This window comes from Mus caroli, unplaced genomic scaffold (assembly GCF_978045245.1).
Source record: "Mus caroli unplaced genomic scaffold, Mus_caroli_1 scaffold_4, whole genome shotgun sequence".
NCBI classification, from domain to species: Eukaryota; Metazoa; Chordata; class Mammalia; order Rodentia; family Muridae; genus Mus; species Mus caroli.
Genome location: NW_028227259.1, coordinates 106159686 through 106182531, shown reverse-complemented (window position 1 = coordinate 106182531; position 22846 = coordinate 106159686). Strand labels below are relative to the sequence as shown.

The 22846-nt window shown below is 44.5% G+C and overlaps 1 protein-coding gene across 9 annotated transcripts in view; it reads left to right on the top strand.

The window, feature by feature from the left end:
- The window catches only part of Wdfy3 (WD repeat and FYVE domain containing 3), a 238750-nt gene that overhangs the window by 120950 nt on the left and 94954 nt on the right, over nucleotides 1-22846 (top strand). For 8 of the 9 annotated variants that reach the window (XM_085836931.1, XM_029478035.2, XM_085836928.1 and 5 more), the window contains 8 exons: nucleotides 484-650; nucleotides 4892-5359; nucleotides 6132-6233; nucleotides 7629-7822; nucleotides 12707-13164; nucleotides 14381-14464; nucleotides 19349-19526; nucleotides 20082-20296. In XM_085836931.1, coding sequence (XP_085693057.1) covers nucleotides 484-650; nucleotides 4892-5359; nucleotides 6132-6233; nucleotides 7629-7822; nucleotides 12707-13164; nucleotides 14381-14464; nucleotides 19349-19526; nucleotides 20082-20296 — 1866 coding nt within the window. The remainder of the gene's footprint in view (nucleotides 1-483; nucleotides 651-4891; nucleotides 5360-6131; nucleotides 6234-7628; nucleotides 7823-12706; nucleotides 13165-14380; nucleotides 14465-19348; nucleotides 19527-20081; nucleotides 20297-22846) is intronic. The other variant, XM_085836934.1, reaches the window with a different exon arrangement.

The following is a 22846-nucleotide window of genomic DNA, read 5'->3' as shown; positions in this document are numbered from 1 at the left end:
ACTCCAGGTGGACTGTTCATGACCGGTGTCTCATGACCTCAGACTCTGAGGAAGTCAGCTCAGTTCAGGAGCTCGCTTTGGGTTCTCAGAGCTTCAAGTGGGCAGTGTCCCCTCCACAATCACATGTGGCACACAGCTCTTAGAACTTCGCATAAATTTTATTTCAAATATTGTCTGCTAAAAAAGTATATTTAAAAAAATCAAGCAAACCGCCTTTGTACCAAAGATAAATGGCTTACTGATTGGTAACAGAACTTCAATGCTGTGCTTATTGGTCTGGGTATCTTCAAATTGTATTATAAGGTAGAATAATAAAATCTTTATATTTTTTAAAGTATATATTTATATGAGGAAGAAAATGTAAGATACTTCTGTTAGTACTTTATACATTTAATCGATGAATCTGAAGTTGACAAGAAATCCTGTGTCAAATTTAAGAATATCAACAAAAGAGAAAAAACCTCTGACTCTAACTTCTTCTAGATTGGAACAAGGGAAAGAGACTGAGTGCAGAGATGCCTTGAAGGATCTGGTGAGTCTGGTGACATCTCTGACAACATATGGGGTCAGCGAGCTGAAGCCGGCTGGTGTCACCACAGGGGCTCCCTTCCTCTTGCCCGGATTTGCAGTACCTCAGCCAGCAGGCAAAGGTGAGTTCTTACCAGCTCTGTTCTGATGCTGAGCTCCTAGGATTGGCTGCTCCTTGTGGGTGTTACTGCCCGAACGTCATTGTCATTTTTCCTTAAGGTCCTTCTGTCCATGGCTAGCCTGCAGAGGGGTTTCCCCAGTCTTTAGTCTGATAGACCAATAGTTGAAACCACTGTTTAATATTATTAAGTCAGGTGAGAGTTTTGTGTTACATTCTTTCATTTGAAGCACGTTGGACGTTGGCTCCTGTGCGCGTCTTGTGTGTGGAGGTGGAGGTCGGCACACCCTCGTTCTCCACACCTGTTGGCACATGGGGAAAGCGTGGGGTGTGAGTGCTTGCATTTCAGAGCCCTGCAAACCTCACACAGAGAAGTTACATTGTTTCATTCAGGTCCACGAGTAAGGTTTGCTCCTTTTTTTTTTTTTTTTAGCATTTTGATCCTTATGTAGTGAGGCTCAAACTTCCTTACAGAAAAACCTACTCCAGACTGGAGAGATGGCTCAGCAGTTAAGAACACTGGCTGCTCTTCCAAAGGTCTCGAGTTCAATTCCCAGCAACCACATGGTGGCTCACAACCATCTACAATGGGATCTGACGCCCTCTTCTGGTGTGTCTGAAGACAGCTGCAGTGTACCCACATACATGAAATAAATACATCTTTAAAAAAAGGGGGGGAAAAAAGAGAGAAAAAAAGAAAAACTTACTCTGTAATAAGAGCATCTGATTATTAGCAGAGCATAGCAGCAAATATCTACAATTCCAGCAATGGGAGATGGAGGCAGGGGGATGACAAACTCAGTGTCTGTCTCAACTACACAGCATGTTTGGGGACAGCTTGGATTACAAAACAAACAAATTAATGATGTAAGAATGTCAAGAATTGATTGGCTTTTTTAAAAAAAGAGATGTCACCAGACTCACCAGATCCTTCAAGGCATCTCTGCACCCCACCTCTTTCCCTTGTTCTAATCTAGAAGAAGTTAGGGTCAGAGATTTTTTTCTCATTTTTTTCATTTTATGAGTACATGTATGGGGCATCAGATCCCATTACAGATGGTTGTGAGCCACCGTGTGATTGCTGGGAATTGAACTCAGGGCCTCTGGAAGAGCAGCCGGTGCTCTTAACCACCGAGCCATCTCTCCAGCCCCTTGATTGGCTTTTTTAATGCATGATAGCCAGTCTCCAAAATTTAAACATAGAACCCTCTAAAATAGTTCCTGACCTTTGGCACTAATTAAATATTTGATAGGATCGTGTTGGACCTATGTAAAATTTAACTGAGCAGAAATACCAAATGTAGTAGTTTAAATTTCATAATAAAGCCTACTTACTTTCTGAAATCAACACTCTTAGTAAATGTGCATAGGCGGAGAGTAACTCATTGCTGTGGTGTTCTGTGTGATCTGTGCTCTGTGTGCTGTGCTGGGCCATGCTGTGCTATGTGCATTGTGTGTGCTGTGCTGAGCTGTGCCTTCAGAGCACAGGCTGACCAGTTAAAGGGTCCTCTGAAATACATGTAGGCTGTCACACATTCAAAGTTCCATATTCTAGAACACACAGTCGACTCTTCAAATTCTAATTTTAAAAACTTGGGTATTTCACTTATTTCTGTGAGCTGAGAGAAAGATAGGTCCACAGGAGCCAGCCAAAAGGCTCGCCAGGTAAAGGAAACTTGGCCTGCAAGTCTACCGATCTGAGTTCATCCCTAGGACCCAGTCAAAGGTGGGAGAGAGTCTACTCTGCTCCACAGGGTGGTCTACAAAGGCAACTTCTATTCTCCTGATGCAATTGCTGTCTCCATGCCTCTGTCTGCTCACCTAGGCCTCGTCCTGGAGGCCTCTTTTCCTCCGTACAGTCTTGTCTAGGCCTAGAATGTTTTCAGCCTGTGAGACTTACTGCTGACTCAGCTCACCCCTCCCTACTTCTCTCTGAACTCTGGCTGGCTGGTCAGCTCGCTGTTCTGGCTCAGACTCCTCTCTACATTGATTAGTTCAGTCTGGCTTCTCTCCTGGCCTCTCCTAAATTGCTTTGCTCGGCCTTTTACTAACTCTGGCAATCTGTTCTAATCTTCTGGCTCCTTCTCATTCTCTGGCCAATTCTGTCTTCACCTGTGTCTAGCTTGTTCGCTCTCTCTGCAACCTCTCTGTAAAACTCTCCGGGTAAAACTGCCTCTCTCCTCTTTCTCTGCCCCGCTCCCTCATAAGTAAGTAGCCTTTCTTTTCCTCTCTCTTCTTGTGAGAGTTGGTCATATCCTATTCTGTCAGATCTTTATCTGATTTGTCTGCCACTCAATAAGACATCACTTTTAAACAAGATGCTTCCTTCTACGAACAAACTTTACCCTCACTGTTTGGAATTAAAGGTGTGTACTAGGTCATGTCTGTATTAAAGTCAGAGGGATTATGGGTGTATACCAAGGCTAAGCCACACCACAACTAGACGCAGGTTTCCCCAGGAAAGAACACAGTTTTAGGGTTCACAGTGTATATTGTGGCTCACATAGTCAAGTGCATGATCATGTATGTACATACCCATATTCATGCACATGCATGCACATACAAAAAATGATAGTATTGTAATAAATAGTGTGGCAGTAAGTATGGGTGTGCAAGAGTCTCTGTGGAATGCAGACTTGGAGTCCTTCAGGCATTGACCCAGGGGTTGTACGGGTCATATGACAATGGTGCTATTGCTGGCGTTTTGAAGCAGGGTGTTGATTTCCATGGCTGGGTACAGCAGTCTCTGTCCCTCCCAGCAGTGGCCGATGTTCCTCTTTCCCCACAAACTCATCAGCATTGGTTGCTGTGGATTATCTTTTTCTTTTCTTTCTTCTGTTTTTGGTTTTTGAGACAGGGTCTCACTGTGTATCCCTGTCCATCCTGCAGCTTGCTTGTATAGAGCAGCCAGCCAGTCTCAAACTCACCGAGTTCCGCCCACCTTCATCTCCCAAGTGCTGGGCTGCCACACCTAACTCGTTGGTTTTCTTGATGACAGTAATAAAGATTTTTCAATAAATCAAATAAGTATTTGAAGTCGTGTTCAGCATTCTTAGCTTTCCTTTGTATTTCCATTATCTGTCTAAGACATTCAGCTGACTACAGATAGTAAGAATATGTTCTCAAAAGAAGCCAGGTATGACTGTGTTTGTATATTATAAACAAAAACTGAACTAATACACGCACGGAAAATTGGGGGACTTTGAATTACTTCTTTTCAGAAACGTCCATGCTGGCCGCTGTTTCTGAGCGACTCTCTGACCCACAGTGAACTTTCCGAGCTTACAGTTATCTCCCTCTCTAAGGTCTCATTGATTGTGTAAAGTTTGATGTTAATTCAGTTCTGTCACTTTCTATATGTGGCTAGTAATCGTGAGCCCAGCGACAGTTTTTATAGAAAAGCACTTGTTTTACTGTACTTCAAATCCAACTTTCTATAGCAATTTCTTTATAATTATCATTATTAAACTTTCTCACACGACCCATGCCAGAAGATGTTTACCTGTTCCATTTGATGTATCTGAAAAATCAAGTGTAGAGATAATACTACTGACCATGGGTTTTAGAAAAATGTTTTCACATAAATCCCAATTTTAGCTTGAAAATTGAGCAGATTTCCAAGTTAAATTTTGTGAAAATCCCTGTGTTGCCCTCTACACAGGAGAACATGAAAGAGCATCCGTCCCCCTTACCCGGGGCCTGCTGGGTAAAAGCTTCCTCTTTTCTAACTGTGAGTTACCGCTCCTCAGCCACGCTCAGTAAACTGTTTCCACAGCCAGGAGGCTGAATATATGAGATACGTTTTCATTCTCAAGCACTGAGTTGTCAAGATATGGGGTTTTTTTTGTTTTTTTTGGGTTTTTTTGTTTGTTTGTTTTTTCGAGACAGGGTTTCTCTGTATAGTCCTGGCTGTCCTGGAACTCACTCTGTAGACCAGGCTGGCCTCAAACTCAGAAATCCTCCTGCCTCTGCCTCCCAAGTTCTGGGATTAAAGGCGTGCATCACCACTGCTTGGCAAGATATGGTAGTCTTAAAATATTCATAACGATGCCTCAAACGTTTTATTGGTTCTATTTATTTTTAATTATTTGAACTTGATGAAGAAAAATAAGACCTTACCTGACAATGATACATTGTCATACTAAATATCAGATAGACGGTGACACTCACTGTGTGTTGACGCAGGCTCTCTACGATTATTAAACATGGCATCGCACCCACGTGTGTCCCTGCTTTCTGTTTCAGGACACAGTGTGAGAAACATCCAGGCCTTTGCAGTTCTCCAGAATGCGTTTTTAAAAGCAAAGACCAACTTCCTCGCCCAAATCATCCTGGACGCCATCACAAACATTTATATGGCCGACAACGCTAATTACTTCATCCTGGAGTCCCAGCATACCCTCTCGCAATTCGCAGAGAAGATCTCTAAACTCCCGGAAGTACAGAACAAATACTTCGAGATGCTGGAGTTTGTTGTTTTTAGCCTGAATTATATCCCCTGTAAAGAACTCATTAGCGTCAGCATCCTGTTAAAGTCCAGCTCTTCTTATCACTGTAGCATCATTGCAATGAAAACCCTTCTGAAGTTTACAAGGCACGACTACATATTTAAAGATGTCTTCAGGGAGGTGGGACTGCTGGAGGTCATGGTAAACCTTCTGCATAAGTATGCTGCCCTCCTGAAGGATCCAGCTCAGGCACTCAATGAGCAAGGTAAACACCTCCCCAGTTGATGCTCGGTTTGGGAAGTCATTCAGGGAGGCGCTGGGGCTGGGGCGTGCCTGGACTGCCGATATGAACGAGCTCCTGTTGTCTGTGAGTGTGATGTGTTTTAGCCAGTGTCTCCAGCATTGACTTTTCTTCACCTGTTGTTAGGGAGTTGAGTAAGGGGTGCCCAGAATTATGTTACAGTAGTAGAATAGGGTTCAAGTAAGGGCAAAGTATGCATGGTTTTCGTGACTTGTGCTTATTACTTTTTATAGTTAAGTACCATGAAATGTGGGTATCTGAAAATATTTTTCAGTAAATTTTGAGACAAATATGTCCATTTCAGGATGCTTCATAAACATCATTGGGTGCCTTTTTGGTAAATATAATGAAGGTACTCCTAGCCATTAGGAAGCTTTAAGTTGTGAGCTAATGCCTCTGACTCATAAGCAACTTCCTTTTGTATTTGAGAATTCTCTGCTTGGCCTCTCTGATTAGAATCGGTGAGAGGGATGAGTTTAACTGGGTTTGCCATTTTCATTTGGAATATTTGTTACATAATTAGCTCCTCCCACACTAAAATAAAAATCTGTTAACATCAATTTGAACATATTTTGGGCAGGTGCTGGGCATGTGTTATTTCAAAGGGTATGTTATTAGCATGTGTGATAGTGGAGAAAGTAAACGTGAAAGCCACAATAAGGAGGATTAATAATTCAAGTGGAACTGGCCAGAAAACAATGCTTTCACGATTTGGATCTTTGAACCTATTTTCTAGGGGACTCAAGAAACAATAGTTCAGTTGAAGACCAAAAACACTTGGCTCTGTTGGTGATGGAGGCCTTGACCGTGCTGCTTCAAGGGTCCAACACAAATGCAGGTGAGAGGAAAAGCCTCAGGTCCGAGCTCCGGGAGTGGCTCTGTCTGTCTGCTAAGGCTTCTGCTTTAAAGGAGAAGCGGTGATTCCAGGATGGTACAGCCATTTAGTAATGGTACAGCTGTTTAGAAATGGTGTAGCCATTAAGTAATGGTACAGTCATTCAGAGATGGTACAGCCATTTAGTAATGGTGCAGTCGTTCAGTAATGGTGGTCATTCAGTAATTGTACAGTTGTTTAGTAATAGGACGGTCATTCAGTAATGGTGCAATCATTCAGGAATGGTGCAGTCATTTTAGTAATGGTAAAGTTAGTTGTTCAGTGTTGCAGGGAGTTTGCTAACCGCTTGGTGCTCTCAGTGGGTGCTGCACCCGCCCAAGAGCTCTTTGGATTCTTGAAACATACATACATACATACATACATACATACATACACACACACACACACACACGCCTTGACTAGCTTAATGACCAGGCAGGCATCTTTACATCTCCCCACTGCTAGCCCAACTAGCTCCTGTCCAACTGCCCCAGGCCCTATGGGGGAGTGGCCCTCAGGACCACTTACCTGAATTCTTACACGGCTGGCTGCCTTTCTGTCCCACAGCTCTTAGGTCTCATCCCCTCTGTCCTCAAGTCATGGTGATTCTCCCTCTGCTTCCCTCCCAGTTCCTAGCCCACGCAACTATAAAGGTTCCGCCTCTCTCTTTCCACCCAGCCATTGGCCATTGGCTCTTTATTGGTCAATCAAAAACCAACTGGGGACAAGGACCTTCAGCATTTTACAAGCAAATGTGGGAATATTCCCATGTAACTTGGGAATCCATTAAATCAGGATCACAACAGTTCGGTAATGGTAGTCATTCCGGTAATGGAAACGTCATAGCCTGAAAATGAGACATTTTGGCTTATACCTTCCCAGCGAAACCTGTAATGCTGTTACTGTCTTAAAACATTTTATTGCTTTGTATAGTATATTGTCATTTAGATTTATTTTATAAAGTTATATTGTATACTCTTTATAAATTATTTCTAAAATACTTCTTCATAGCTGTGGCTCATAGGTGTGACACAACAAGACTTTAAACCTAGCACCTAGGAGGCCGAGACAGGCAGATCTCTGAGTTTGAAGTCAGCCTGGTTGACACAGGCAGTAATGACATGGTGACTGTATCAGAGCACTCGCTGTATGTTAAAACGATAGAAAGTGTCTGTGTATGCTTTCTGACATCCTACAGTGCAATGTTTACATTGTAACATAAAAAGTAAGATAAGTATGCCAGCTTCCCCAGCAGTTCTCTTGATTTACCTGTTCCTACAGAAGCAGTTACGTTTTAATAGGCCCGACTCGCCCTGGATGTTCTAACTTTGACCTTTGACCTTATTCCTCCTCCTTTAGGAATATTCCGAGAGTTTGGTGGTGCAAGGTGTGCCCACAATATAGTGAAATACCCACAGTGCCGGCAGCACGCCCTGATGACCATCCAGCAACTGGTGCTCTCTCCCAATGGGGAGGACGACATGGGTACTCTCCTGGGGCTCATGCACTCAGCCCCACCCACGGAGCTGCAGCTGAAGACCGACATCTTAAGGGTACAGTTGACCAATAATGTCTGCTTCCTTAATGATAAAGTCTGGGGTCCTTTTGAAATTAAATGGATTTAGTTTCAACAAGGACATTCTTGGGGCTTGGAGAAATGGCTCAGCGGTTAAGAACACTGACTGCTCTTCTGAAGGTCCTGAGTTCAAATCCCAGCAACCACATGGTGGCTCACAACCATCTGTAATGAGTGTGTGAGTGTGGCTGTGTTCCTCTGGGCGGGGCCTCTACACGCACTCTCTGCTGCGCCATCCTGCCTCCTAGGACTTATGCACCTGTGTCTTCTCACGTTGCTGGCATAACAGCCATTGCCGTGTGAGACATTTCCAGAGCTAACTAAAGTTAGACATTTTTCTTTTTAATTTGTTTCCGTGTGAGTTTTGGTGACTCAAGCAAGGAATAGCGTGTAAGAATATTGAGTGGCATTTGAAGCTGTTTTTCTAAGTTCGAGAAAAAAAACACCTTAATTATAACAGCAACTAACACAGATCCCTGTGTGCCATTTCACAGGCATCCACTCACATAAGCCTTTTGCTAATAAGATAGGTGTTATTTGTGTCCCTGTAACAGTTTACTTTTTTTAATTTGATTTATTTTCTTGCAGTTCCTTAGCTATGCTAGAGAGACCTTGCCCCCAGACCCTCCCTGTGTTTTAGACACTATAACCTGAAGTGTAGCTTGATTAGACATCTGAAGTGGAGTCTAGTGGGTGGAGGACACGGTCAGTCGGCCCACAGAATTGTGCTTTTAACTTCTGCAGTGTGAGCAACAAAGTTCTAATGGAAAGAGTCTTAATGGGCTCCCTCTAGAAACCTCCTTTTGCGTTTCAGTAGCATCTGCCTGAGTCAGGAGAGTCGTTAAAATTCTTATGCTTTCATTAACTTACTGATCCGTGATTTCTAGATACGACGTCCATCCTAAGCAAGCAACCATTTCCTTAGGGAAATGTATGCTAAGCTGAGTGTGTAGAGGGCTGTGTCCCCAGACCTGTGACAGTCCACTCTACAGTGTATGCTAAGCTCAGTGTGTAGAGGGCTGTGTCCCCAGGCCTGTGACAGTCAGCACTCTACAGTGTATGCTAAGCTCAGTGTGTAGAGGGCTGTGTCCCCAGGCCTGTGACAGTCCACTCTACAGTGTATGCTAAGCTCAGCGTGTAGAGGGCTGTGTCCCCAGGCCTGTGACAGTCCACTCTACAGTGTATGCTAAGCTCAGTGTGTAGTGGGCTGTGTCCCCAGGCCTGTGACAGTCCACTCTACAGTGTATGCTAAGCTCAGCGTGTAGTGGGCTGTGTCCCCAGACCTGTGACAGTCCACTCTACAGAGTTTGCTAAGCTCAGCATGTAGAGGGCTGTGTCCCCAGGCCTGTGACAGTCTGCACTCTACAGTGTATGCTAAGCTCAGCGTGTAGAGGGCTGTGTCCCCAGGCCTGTGACAGTCAGCACTCTACAGTGTATGCTAAGCTCAGCGTGTAGAGGGCTGTGTTCCCAGGCCTGTGACAGTCAGCACTCTACAGTGTATGCTAAGCTCAGCATGTAGAGGGCTGTGTCCCCAGGCCTGTGACAGTCCACTCTACAGTGTATGCTAAGCTCAGTGTGTAGAGGGCTGTGTCCCCAGGCCTGTGACAGTCAGCACTCTACAGTGTATGCTAAGCTCAGCGTGTAGAGGGCTGTGTCCCCAGGCCTGTGACAGTCCACTCTACAGTGTATGCTAAGCTCAGCGTGTAGTGGGCTGTGTCCCCAGGCCTGTGACAGTCCACTCAACAGTGTATGCTAAGCTCAGTGTGTAGAGGGCTGTGTCCCCAGGCCTGTGACAGTCTACTCTACAGTGTATGCTAACCTGAGTGTGTAGAGGGCTGTGTCCCCAGACCTGTGACAGTCCACTCAACAGTGTATGCTAAGCTCAGCGTGTAGTGGGCTGTGTCCCCAGGCCTGTGACAGTCCACTCTACAGTGTATGCTAAGCTCAGTGTGTAGTGGGCTGTGTCCCCAGGCCTGTGACAGTCCACTCTACAGTGTATGCTAAGCTCAGTGTGTAGTGGGCTGTGTCCCCAGACCTGTGACAGTCCACTCTACAGTGTATGCTAACCTCAGTGTGTAGAGGGCTGTGTCCCCAGGCCTGTGACAGTCCACTCTACAGTGTATGCTAAGCTCAGTGTGTAGAGGGCTCTGTCCCCAGACCTGTGACAGTCTACTCTACAGTGTATGCTAAGCTCAGTGTGTAGAGGGCTGTGTCCCCAGGCCTGTGACACTCCACTCTACAGTGTATGCTAAGCTCAGTGTGTAGTGGGCTGTGTCCCCAGGCCTGTTACAGTCCACTCTACAGTGTATGCTAAGCTCAGCGTGTAGAGGGCTGTGTCCCCAGACCTGTGACAGTCCACTCTACAGTGTATGCTAACCTCAGTGTGTAGAGTGCTGTGTCCCCAGGCCTGTGACAGTCCACTCTACAGTGTATGCTAACCTCAGTGTGTAGTGGGCTGTGTCCCCAGGCCTGTGACAGTCCACTCTACAGTGTATGCTAAGCTCAGTGTGTAGTGCGCTGTGTCCCCAGACCTGTGACAGTCCACTCTACAGTGTATGCTAAGCTCAGCGTGTAGAGGGCTGTGTCCCCAGGCCTGTGACAGTCCACTCTACAGTGTATGCTAAGCTCAGCGTGTAGAGGGCTGTGTCCCCAGACCTGTGACAGTCCACTCTACAGTGTATGCTAAGCTCAGCGTGTAGAGGGCTGTGTCCCCAGGCCTGTGACAGTCCACTCTATAGTGTATGCTAACCTCAGCGTGTAGTGGGCTGTGTCCCCAGGCCTGTGACAGTCCACTCAACAATGTATGCTAACCTCAGTGTGTAGTGGGCTGTGTCCCCCGGCCTGTGACAGTCCCCTCTACTGTGTATGCTAACCTCAGTGTGTAGTGGGCTGTGTCCCCAGACCTGTGACAGTCAGCACTCTACAGTGTATGCTAAGCTCAGTGTGTAGTGGGCTGTTTCCCCAGACCTGTGACAGTCCACTCTACAGTGTATGCTAACCTCAGTGTGTAGTGCACTGTGTCCCCAGGCCTGTGGCAGTCCACTCAACAGTGTATGCTAATCTCAGTGTGTAGTGGGCTGGGCCCCCAGGCCTGTGACAGGACAGTGTTCACAGTAGAGTCATTTCTCGTGTCCTTGTTAAAGTTACACATGACATGTACTTGTTACATTTTGCCCTAGTGTCTATAAAATAGTGATAGCTTTATGTGCCAGCCACTTTACAAAACTCTGTTTGTGTGTGTTTGGGGAGTTCTAATTATCTCTGTCATACTTACTGAAAGCCATGACACAGGCAGGCTGAGTAAGATAACGCAGTTTACTGTTGGAGCCAGAGTTGGAATCCCCGCATTCTGACTCTGATCTGCATCCATCCACTCCCTATCATAACCTTAAGATTGTTATAATGTTGGCATGTCTTAACAGGAATTATAATTGTTAAGAATATAATTTACTAAACTTGACAACAAAGAAATGCTGTTGCTACCAAATACTTTTTAAAATGGAAATTCCCAGCAAAAGAGTGGAAGGAACATACTAGGTGTTTTAAATATATGCACAGCTTGTACAGTTTCTTTTAAAATAACTAAGTTTTAGTATATAGTGAAGTCTTTATCATTGTTGAAGTGGTGTGTGTCATATGGACAACTGCATATAATATATGCAGTTATATCTGTATCAGCACATGGCCTTTCGCAGATGGCTACATATACTATATGCAGTTATAACCTGTATTAGCACATGGCCTTTCCCAGTCTTTGGCTTCCCTTAGAAACATGTAATATTTGAAGACAACGGCCTTCTGAAATGCCACAGCTGCTGAGATTAAGACAAATCAGCAGAGTGTTGGTGTCATAAGAATGGAAATGTAGGTCGACAGATGTCAGTCTACAGAGCAGGACAAAACGACATTGTGGGTAGATGCATTTAGGGAACTGGAATTTCCTAAGCTTAAGCCCTCCCCTGGCCATTCATTTAACCCAGTGCAGAATCCTTGATAACTTTTAAAAATATGACTGTAGTTCCTCACGCAATGATGATGGTGATGGTGGTGGTGGTGGTTGAATAGCCATTTTGAAAATCAAAAATTTAAAAGAACTCCAAACTCCAAAACTTAAGAAACATTTGGTGTTTGTGTGCATAGATGCCTGTGCACCACATGCCTATGAGGCTGAAAGAGGAAGGATGTTGGGCCCCTGGTTACAGAAAGCTGGGACTCCCCCGTGTAGTGCTGGGGACTGAAGCTGGGTCCTCTGCAAGAGCAGCCCGTGTTCATAGTTGCTGAGTCATCACTCCAGCCTCAAATCCTAGAGCTTTCTAATATGATGTCCCATGTAGAGAATCCCCTATGGTAGAGCTTTGTGTCATACATAAAAGTATTTAAACACACGCACACACACACATTTCCTGTACAGACTTAAGGTATATCATTGCATGTGTACTCTGAAAACAGTTGAAGGACTTCCTGGACCTAAGGCTTTTGGATAAGAAGCCCCCGCCTTACATAACACACTGCCCTGTTGAGCAACTACGGAAGGCAGAGTGTGAGGGTGCCTAGTGCTGGTGCCTTGCACACTTCAATCAGGTGATACCGAGTGGGTGACAGGACGGCTTGCTTTCACTGTGATTATTAGGTCAGATGGCTGACCTGGGGCAGGGCTCTAATTCTTTCTAGAGAGACAGACGTCTAAGTCCTCTCTCCTGAGAAACTGTGCCTGAATCAGAGCCCTCGGGTCTCAGCTGCGCTTCCTCGTCTTCCCCCCCTAGAATAACCCACCTGATAACCACTTACATAGTCCCAAGCTTTCATGGTCATGTGATGTCACACTATGTATTTTACCGGTTTCCCTTCTCTCTCCTTGCAGGCCCTGCTGTCCGTCCTTCGAGAAAGCCACCGTTCAAGAACAGTCTTTAGGAAAGTGGGAGGGTTTGTGTACATTACATCCTTGCTCGTTGCTATGGAGAGGTCTTTGAGCTCTCCTCCCAAGAACGGCTGGGAGAAGGTGAGTCAGAACCAGGTGTTCGAGCTCCTGCATACTGTGTTCTGCACGCTGACGGCAGCCCTGCGCTACGAGCCGGCCAACTCGCACTTCTTCAAGACCGAGATCCAGTACGAAAAGCTGGCGGACGCTGTTCGGTTCCTTGGCTGCTTCTCAGACCTCAGGAAAATAAGTGCCGTGAACGTCTTCCCGTCAAACACGCAGCCTTTCCAGAGACTGCTGGAGGAAGGGGCGGTGTCCGTGGACTCTGTGTCACCGACCTTGCGGCACTGCAGTAAACTCTTTATCTATCTCTACAAAGTGGCCACAGATTCTTTCGACAGGTATGGGCCCCGCTTTGCCGTCTGAATTGCAGGGTGTGCTCAGCACAGCCTTGGCATTAGACTCCGGTTAACTGGAAGGAAGGTGAAAACCAGTGAATCTTCTATTTACTTGAGGTCTGTCACTCTGCTCAGGACCCTTCCTAGCCTCTGGGCGTTGAGTTTGCAGCACAGGAACAAGCGTGTGTTTGAGTAAATGCGCGTTCAGTGTGCGCAGATTGCATTTAACAGAACAGCTTCTAGGATGCTTTCTTTTGAGCCAGGAGTATTGTTCCTTACTCTCAGAGAACACTAGGTGTGTGTGGGCGTGTTCATCCTGGTCACCAACCGGACAACATGGTTATTGTGATGCGGATTGCCAGGTGATTGCAGATAGACTGTCACACTTTCATAGTCCTTGAGAGATGGCATGCCTCCCCAAGAGACATGCGGCACTGGGGCATCCCAGGCAAGTGTCCATCAGAATCGTTTACCTAGTCCTTCAGGAAACAAGTGCTTACTGCATGCCAGTCCACTGTGCATTCGGACCCTGAGGTATTAGCTCTGCACAGTACCATCTGGGTCCCGGTTATCGTTCACGGGTAATGTGCACGTGAATATTTGCAGGGTAAGGTGACGCATTCTGTGATGGAGAAATCGGGCTCTGCCCAGGAGAGCTACTTTACCCCGGGTCATTCATTTTCATCGCCTTGACTACGTTTTTCAATTAATTTTCCGCTTTGAAAATAATGTAGTCGTGTTCTGGTTTCTCCAGCTTGAACATTGTCATTTTTAATAGTCTCCACTTCTCTTCCATACAATAAGTGATTTTTTTTTTTCCATCTCAGCCACAAAGAGACCAAGTAACAGGAGAGACTCTAAATTGTTTCTCGCTTATGGGAAGCAGGCTGCTGTGTAGAACCCATGTACTAAAGGGATGAGCTGTGTGGATGTGTGTAGACTGCCTCTTACCTCCTCTTGGCTGCTGAAACCAGTTAACACCCCTTAGCTTCAGCTGTGTCCGTATAACAAGGTCCGTGTTAACACTGGTAGGAGCGGCTTCTGCCTCCGGCAGCCTTTCCTGCTTTAGTCGGTGTGTGTGTTGTGCTTGGGGTCCCTGCTCTGCAGAATGCCGAAGCTGTTTCTCATGACCCCTGACCCCGCGTCTCCCGTGAAACTAACCAGCTGCTGGCGGTGCTCTCTCCTAACCTCTAACCCATGTCTGTTTTGTCGTCTGTAGTCATGCAGAGCAGATCCCTCCTTGCCTGACAAGCGAGTCTTCTCTCCCCTCTCCCTGGGGAACACCAGCTTTGTCCAGGAAAAGGTACTGATCTCATACAAGAAGTCAATCCGCGTTGCCATGGTTTCCTCTGCCTGCTCATGGGTTGGCTGATGTAGTGAGTGTGCTGTGGGACACAGGGCTCTTGCTTAGGTTTGCTTTGGGACCTTAAGAAAGAAAAGATGAAGATGATAAAGTGAATACGTCTCGAGATTACTGGTTTCCCTAGAATATGTTGATAAAAATAAAATCTGTTTCTTCTATAGGAATATGGGGATATGTAGAATTTTTCCTTTATCCTTATTATGTAGTTTTCACTTCTTATCTGTAGAGCAGGCATACCTTCTTTTAAGGATATTGTCCTGGGTGGGGTGAGGCAGGTGTCTGTCATCCCAGTGCCGAGAGGGGAGATGCGGAATAGTGACGGGAGACTGTCCAGAGAGTGGTGGACCAACAGCTTAGCACACACAGTGGTAAACAAGAAAGAGACCCTGGCTCAAACAAGGAGGGTGCAAGGACAGCTGCCTGAGGGTGTGCTCTGTCCTCCCCACACATTACCCGGTGCACGCCTGTGCTCCTTCCTACACGAGCAATCATAGCGTACTGCTCACACAGCACAAGTATACACCAGGATGCCATGCACAGAGAAGCTTCTCCGAGACCACTGCCCTACGCTGTAGTGTACAAATAACGGCTCCCCTTAAAGATGAGTAACCAGGGTGGCCTCGGTGCCTCGTTAAGTAGGCCACTTTCCCCTTTCTCCTTGGGTATTGTTGGGGTCATGCTTGGTTTTACTGTTGTTGCAAAGTGTACTTCATAGCCCTGGAATGTTTATTTTCTGTCAGGTTTAACCAGTTGAAATAGTAGGGTGTTACAGATACAAAACTCGTAAGTTTTGAAAAAAGGAAAAAAAAAAAAAAAAAAAAAAAGAAACAAAACCCTGAGGTTTTTACTTTGTATATTCCATGAAAATGTATATAAGCTGGTCCAGTTTATCAAACACCTAAATTTTATAAATAAAAAAAAAATCAAGCCAGCAACTGATTGGCCAGGAACAGTTAAGATCCATTTCAGAGTCTGTGTACAACCTGCATCTAACATGATCAGTCTGTGCGGCTGGCATTGGGTGCTCCCTTCTGTCCTTGGCTGTCCTTGTAGGCTCCGGTGGCAGACCCTTAACCCTGATACAAACATCTCCAGTTGCGGTTTGTGAGGAGTGAAACTGAGAATCTGTTAGGTTGTGGTTTTCACCCCAATGACAGTTGTTCGGACTACAAAACAAATATTATGGTGGATGATGGATCAGTAGTATCATATTTTATGTGTTTTATTTCTGTGTCAGAAAGTTTAAAAGGCCTCAGATTGGAAGTCTGGTTTGCATGGAATGCATATGAGCTTTTTCATCTTATTGCCTGACAGATTTGGTCTAAGAACCACTTCTATTGTATAGGGTATGATAAAATAATATAGGTAAGGGAATGCATCCCATTTGATAAGTGAAAGTTGAACACACATGGAGTTGGCTCACCCCGGGGTCTAGGATCTAATCCCCTGGGGATACCCAGGCCAACTAAACGCTATAGCAACAGGCATTGGGGTATGAACATACTTTTTATGTTTTGTCTTGGTTTATATCTCATTACAATTAATCATGAGTAGCAGTCAATAAATCTTCATTGTTCAACATATTTGTACCCTCAAATAATTTTTTGGTTTTTTGTTTGATATTATAAATAAACAGGGCTCTGTGCATGCCAGATTATATTCTCTTAAAACGTTGAGCTTAATTCAACAAGCTGTAAATTAATTAGACAACTTTAGTTTAACCTCATAGCTTTCTTTTGCAAATTGAGTGTGGTAAAAGACATGTAAGTTTTGAACATTACTGTGCTTATGACCTAAAAAAAATTAGTGAATGTTAGAGAAAGAATTATATTCGTGAGATAGTTGAAGCTACTGAAACTCCTGACTTTAAAATGACCACATCATAAATGATAAAGCCTGTAATTTGCTGTGTCCCTAAACATTTAGTCCTTATATCTGTTCACTGAAACTCAGAAAGTAGAAATTGACGGTCTAAAGAATATATTTCCTTTAAAACTTTTATGGAAGAGTGGCCTATTTAAATGATAGAGAAAAATGGGTCTGTACAGAGTTCTGTGTTTAAATCAGAAATATGTTTTCATCATTTGCCGTGCCGCTGTCTGTAGAGAGACTGGGGATTTGACTCCATTAAAAGCTGTCCCCCAAGCAGCAAATGCATGTCAAGAGCCCCAATCCCCGTGCATCCTCCCCCAGTCTTAGAGCGATGCCACCTGATCATGTCCATGCTAAAATCAGTGCTGCCTCCCCCGACTGCTCGGGATTAACGATGGCCACTCTTACACGCTAGGAGAGCATCCTCTCCTTGAGCTGCATCCCCAGCCCCTACACCAACAGGTACAGGTTGCCCCCTTCTGAGTTATAACCAAGCAAATAACACAGCATATTTATTCACACGTCCAAATATAGCAGGCTTTGAAATTAGGATTCTAGTCATGTAGTCACATTATTTCTAGAACTCTTCAACAAATGACATCAGCTCATGGGCATCTCTTCCTCTTGGCAGCACAGACTGGGTTTGCTGGCGAATGGCAGGCCAGAGCCAGCCCTGTATTGTGTTTGTACGATCTGTGGAACATTCTGACACTGACAAAGCCTGCACTTGTGACCCTTGTCTTACATGAAAAACCTGGTTTCTTCTCTATGTTTAAAATAGGAAGAACTAGCCAGCCTGGAGTTTGGGAACGTGAAAGACGCGACTTTTCCGTTGTTTACAACTTAAGAGAAATGCCAGTACAGCGAGAGGGCCACAAACAGTAAAATAGTCAGAAGTATTCAAATGAGATCTGTGTGGGGAAAGACCTCAGCCACTAGTTACTGCACACAGCCCTGGGCCTTGAGATATATAATACAACCAGCGTAGGCCGTTTGGCTGTTGTATTTCCAAAATAGGAATGAAACTTTATGAAAAATTTAAGTTGGAATATTAAGCATCAGTTTCTAGTAATTACAAATGACTACAACAGTCATATTAGCTGATAACTGAAATGTCATTTTATTCCCCTTTCAAACAGGCCCTGCTTATGAATTATCTATTTAATAAATTTACTGTAATCCATAATTTAAAAAGTGGTCATACCTATTACTTGGTAAGAGTTGTTGCTATCCTGTCAAATGCACCTAATTTTATTAGTTAATTTTTAAAAACCCCTTGTTTATGTTTTTTAAAATGTTTGTTGTGTTATTCTGGTTTGAAAAGCATCTGATTATGCCATTATTGTCATACAAGGTTTGAGAAATTTGCTACTATAATATTTGTGAAGAGTTTAATTTCTAAGGACTAGAAGGTAGTTTCCTGCGTATGACCATGATTTAACTTAAAATTTGAGTTCAACTATTAACTCGGAAATAAGTTTCAAAGAAAGGCAAGAATGTAAAATATATAGCTGAAATCTGTTTTCATCAAATTTGGTTGGCTCTGTTGTTTCTATGGAGTTTTTAAATTTCAGTTGATGGGAACCTCAGCGACACTGTAGAAAAAAATATAAACCTTTTTAAAAATATAGAAGCATGAAATATATAAGGAACAAAGGGAACAAATACAAGTCAAGTACGGTTAGTAAGATGTGCTTAGAAATCTTTTCCTTTTTTAGAATTAAATATGAGTCTGCTGCACTCCCTGGTGGCCACAAGAGGGCGCCCGATCCTTGCATCTGTAGTTACAGATTCTTGTAAGCTGCCAAGTGGATGCTGGGAACTGAACTGGGGCCCTCTGCAAGAGCAGCAAGTGCTCTTAATCTCCCAGCCATCTTTCCAGCCCCCAGATCTTTCCTGATAGGTTTAGAAGTCACATTTTTCTGAATGCAAACCAGCCAAGTCCAGAGACTGAAACCATGAGTGGGTACAGGCTTGCTGACTTGTACAGATGAATGCTCTCCTAGAATTTCTGTAAAAAAAAAAAAAGAGGATAGTACCTTTTTCAGAGAACATGGCTGTGCCAGTTCTTTTATGAAGTCACTGATGTAAGGCATCTGTGATTGCAAGCCACTCCTGACTGGAAGGATGGGGCAACCCAGAGCTCTGCTGGGATCAGGCTGAGACCCACTCAGGCTGAGCATGAGCATGCACAGGCTGTGCCTACAGCACCTTCTCCAGGCTTCCTACAAAAGCTTGAACTCTCCTGAACTGTAGAAGAGAATCATATGAGGTAGACAGGGGAGACCATTGAAGGGAGGGGAAGTGCCTGCTCCCGGAACGGCTTGACTGAGCATCTGATAGAAACATGTATAAAACACGCCTTCTCCATTCATAAAGGCTGGGTGCTTTCAGGAATAGTGAGAGGTACCCAGTCTGTGGGTGTAGTTCTAGATAAACCAAAGGCTTCCCAATTGGGCCAAATGCTCGGTCACTTGCTTCTGCTAGGAAAGACCACTTAATATCTTTTTAGCCCAGGATTCTGTTGCCCTTGGGACAAGAGAAGACCAGAACCACAGGGTAGTTTAAAAGGAATCTCATTGAGTGATGCAGTTTAGTCGGATATTATCTATAAACTGTCATCTTCTTGGAGTTTTGAATCACTCATTCACCTGTTTTTAAAAAAATATCTTCCGGTGCAAGTAGTAGTGTTTAATGAAACAGCCTAAAGAGTATATAATACAGGTGGTATGAACCAGGAATTGATCATTGGCCTCCAGGTTACTGGGTGAGGGGCGATACATTGTTTCGCCTTTATAAACCTGTCATCCAGCAGATCTTTTGTAACTCCCTGAATTTCAAGGCTTTTGCATATCAGTGATTAAAAGTAAGAGGAGACGAAGAAAATGAACAATGGATATGGTTTTGAGCAGGTTCTAAATAAGCTTTATTTATTTATTTATTTATTTATAGGCATGCATTTCATTGCGTCTCAACTCCCCCAGTGTATCCTGCAAAAAACGTCACTGACCTGAAACTTCAGGTGACAAGCTCACCTCTGCAGAGCTCTGATGCTGTCATTATCCACCCTGGAGCCATGTTAGCCATGCTCGACCTGCTGGCCTCTGTGGGCTCAGTGACACAGCCAGAAGTAAGCTGCGTCTTGGTATCTCTCTGTTTAGTGAATGAAGGGACCGTGTGTTTACCCGAATAAGGACTGGGAAGAGCATGCAATGTAGTTGGCCCGTTATATCCACAATAGGAGATCTCCCTCTGAGCCAGGCCTTCCAGATACCCAGTCTAGTTTTGAATACAGTTAATGTTGCCAGTAGGGTAACAGAAGGTGGTTGCTTCTGGTCTGAGACTTTGTTTCTTGAGAGTCATGCTCAGTGCTGGCAGTGCCTCGGAGGTGATACAGAAGGAAATACCACCACCGTGAGCCTGTGTTGATCCGTTCTGTTGTGGAGCACGAAGAAGTTTGGGGTGCTTACATTTGGGGTGACTATCTTTGTTAAAAATGTTATATGGTTTCTAAGCCCCGAAGTGTCACAAATGTGAATGACCAACTTGCTTAAAGCTAGTTACCTACCACCATGAAAACGACTTTACACTCCAGATATGGTGGCACACAGCTATAATACCAGCACTTGGAAGGCAAAGGTAGGCCATTCTCTAAGTTGGGACACTTTTCTTTTGTTAACTTTAGCATGCTTTGGACCTTCAACTTGCCGTGGCCAATATTTTACAATCGCTAGTGCACACGGAGAGGAACCAGCAGGTCATGTGTGAAGCGGGTCTTCATGCACGGCTGCTGCAGAGGTGTGGTGCTGCCCTGGCTGACGAGGACCACTCCCTGCACCCACCCCTGCAGCGCATGTTTGAACGGTTAGCCTCCCAGGCCTTGGAGCCCATGGTGCTGAGGTGAGTTAACTCTTCTCCATACTTACTCTGTAGCTTAGTAAAGGCAGCTCCGGGCGTCCTCGCGCTCTGTTCCAACCCTGTGGCGAAGGCCTGCAACCTCAGGGTCTCGGGAAGCTGGGACAGGGGGATCACAGATGCAAGGCCCGACTGGCGGCGATAGTCTGGAGGACCGATTGCCATGCTTTCTCTCGAGGAACAGTGAACGGAGTCTGACGGCGTAGCTCAGCGCAAGAGTGCTTGCCTAGCTAGTGTGCAGGAAGTCTTGGAACCAGATCCCAGGACTACAAAAAATAACAACTTGTCTTTCATGGGCTTAGTAGATATTAAATGTGGACAAACCACAACCAAAGTAAACAAACTAGAAGTGGCACAACTCCATACCTAGCTCTCATGACCACTGGGCAGGAGGATTGTGAGGTGAGCTAAGGCCAGACTGGTGCACCATGATGACTGATACCTTGACTCAATAAATGAATAAATAAATAAATAAATAAATAGATAAATAGGTAAATAAACAGGTAAATAAATAAGGTGACTGATATCTTGATTCTAAAAATGAATGAATGAATAAGTAATAAATAAAAGCATGTGTGTTTACTAACAGCATTCCAGTCCGTGGCTTATTTCTTTCCCTTGAATCTAGAAAACTCATTTTCCTTTAAAATAATATTATGAGCCGGGCGTGGTGGCGCACGCCTTTAATCCCAGCACTCGGGAGGCAGAGGCAGGCGGATTTCTGAGTTCGAGGCCAGCCTGGTCTACAGAGTGAGTTCCAGGACAGCCAGGGCTATACAGAGAAACCCTGTCTCGAAAAACCAAAATAAATAAATAAATAAATAAAATAAAATAATATTATATTTCTTAAGTATAGGAATCATATCTATTTTGTCTCTAACGTTATTTTGTTGGTAGAACTCTTTCTCTAAAGGGGACTGCAGCAATGGTCCAGTGGTTGGGAGCACATGCTTTTTCAGAGGACCAGAGTTCCATGCCCAGCATCCTATCAGGCTGCTCACGGCTGCTTGCATCTCCAGCCCCAGGGGAATCCCACACAGCTTCGGCCCTGGGTAGACACTACAGGAACTCGCAAGCCTATACAGAGACATACACACATATACATACAACTACAACTAAGATACAATTTCAAAAAAGTGCTTTGCTAAGTGAAATACATATTTGGTAGCTCTTTAAACTTATATTTCCAAGTACTTCTATTTTACAGTGCTTGCAAAGACCGGAGTTCATAATCTCTCTCACTCATTTCCTCCTGTGGTTCCAGCCTCTGTCAGGGCACCACAGTATCAGCAGGAAAATGATATGGTGTGATATGTGCACATATGCATTTAATTCTTTCTATTGGGGTCCATGTGTAGGTGCATCCTTAGTTTTTGGAGATGGGCTTTTATTGGGTAGTGCAGACAGCTTATTTCTTAAAACCCACGGTCTTCCTGCGTCAGCCTCCTGGGTGCTGGGATTACAGGCATGCCCCAAGTGTATTTTCTGTGACCACTGCACAGTTCTAGATCCCATGAGTATCTTGCTCCTGCTGCCTCTCTGCTCCTACACATGCCTGACCTCCCGCCATTCCTAACCCGCGTATGCCACTCTTCCCGCTGTCGCCACTACTCTGCATCCCAGCTCCATGATTTTGTCATGTTGGAAAGGTTTTGCTTGTGCACATCCTATATATGTGACATTTATAGATTGATCGTGTTTATTTGTCCTAGTGCACACATGCGTGAGCATATGTGTGTATTCTGAGAATCACCCCAGGGCTCTTGTCTACTGGACGAGCACTCTTCCCCTGGGCTATTTCTGTAGCTCAAGAAGAATGCGTATGTTTTAATTCAAGAGAAAAATGTTGTCTTTACAAATAGGACTCGCTCAGTTATTAAATTTGGGGTAGCAGGGGTTTGCAAAGTGGCTCAGCAGTTAAAAGCATTGGATGCTATTGCTGTAGACTCAAATCTGGTTTTCAGAACACACATTGGGACTTAAAAATTCCCTTTAACTCCAGGTCCAGGGGATCGGGAACCCTCTTCTGGATTCTGTGATCATCAAGCACTTATGCGGTGCACAGCCATACATAGAGGCAAAATAGTCAGACACAGAAAATTAGATCTTTAAAAAAATAAAGACTTCTCTGTTTTCTTTGAAATCATACAGCCAAATAGATGTAGTCATACAAGTCATGCATTTCCTTTTTCATTCTTTAAAAAATATACCCACAGCTTGTTCTGAGAGCGTCCCTGGTCTCTGTGATTATTCTTTTCTTCCATTGAAGTGCTGTCATCCTATGACACTTTAAAGACTTTTCAGAAACATGGTTGAGATATTATTTGTGATTTTTTTTTTAAAGCCCATTCCAAAATCATTGTTGATTAAAGAAAATACTTGACATAAACACGTGTCAAACAGAATTGTATGAGGTGTCATGACAGCTTACATACCAGACTCTGAAAAGAACCCTACTGTGTGCCCTTCCTAGAGAATGCTTTGCGTGCATGCCATGTCTGGGAGGACATGCTTAAACGGCGTGGATCTCCCAGC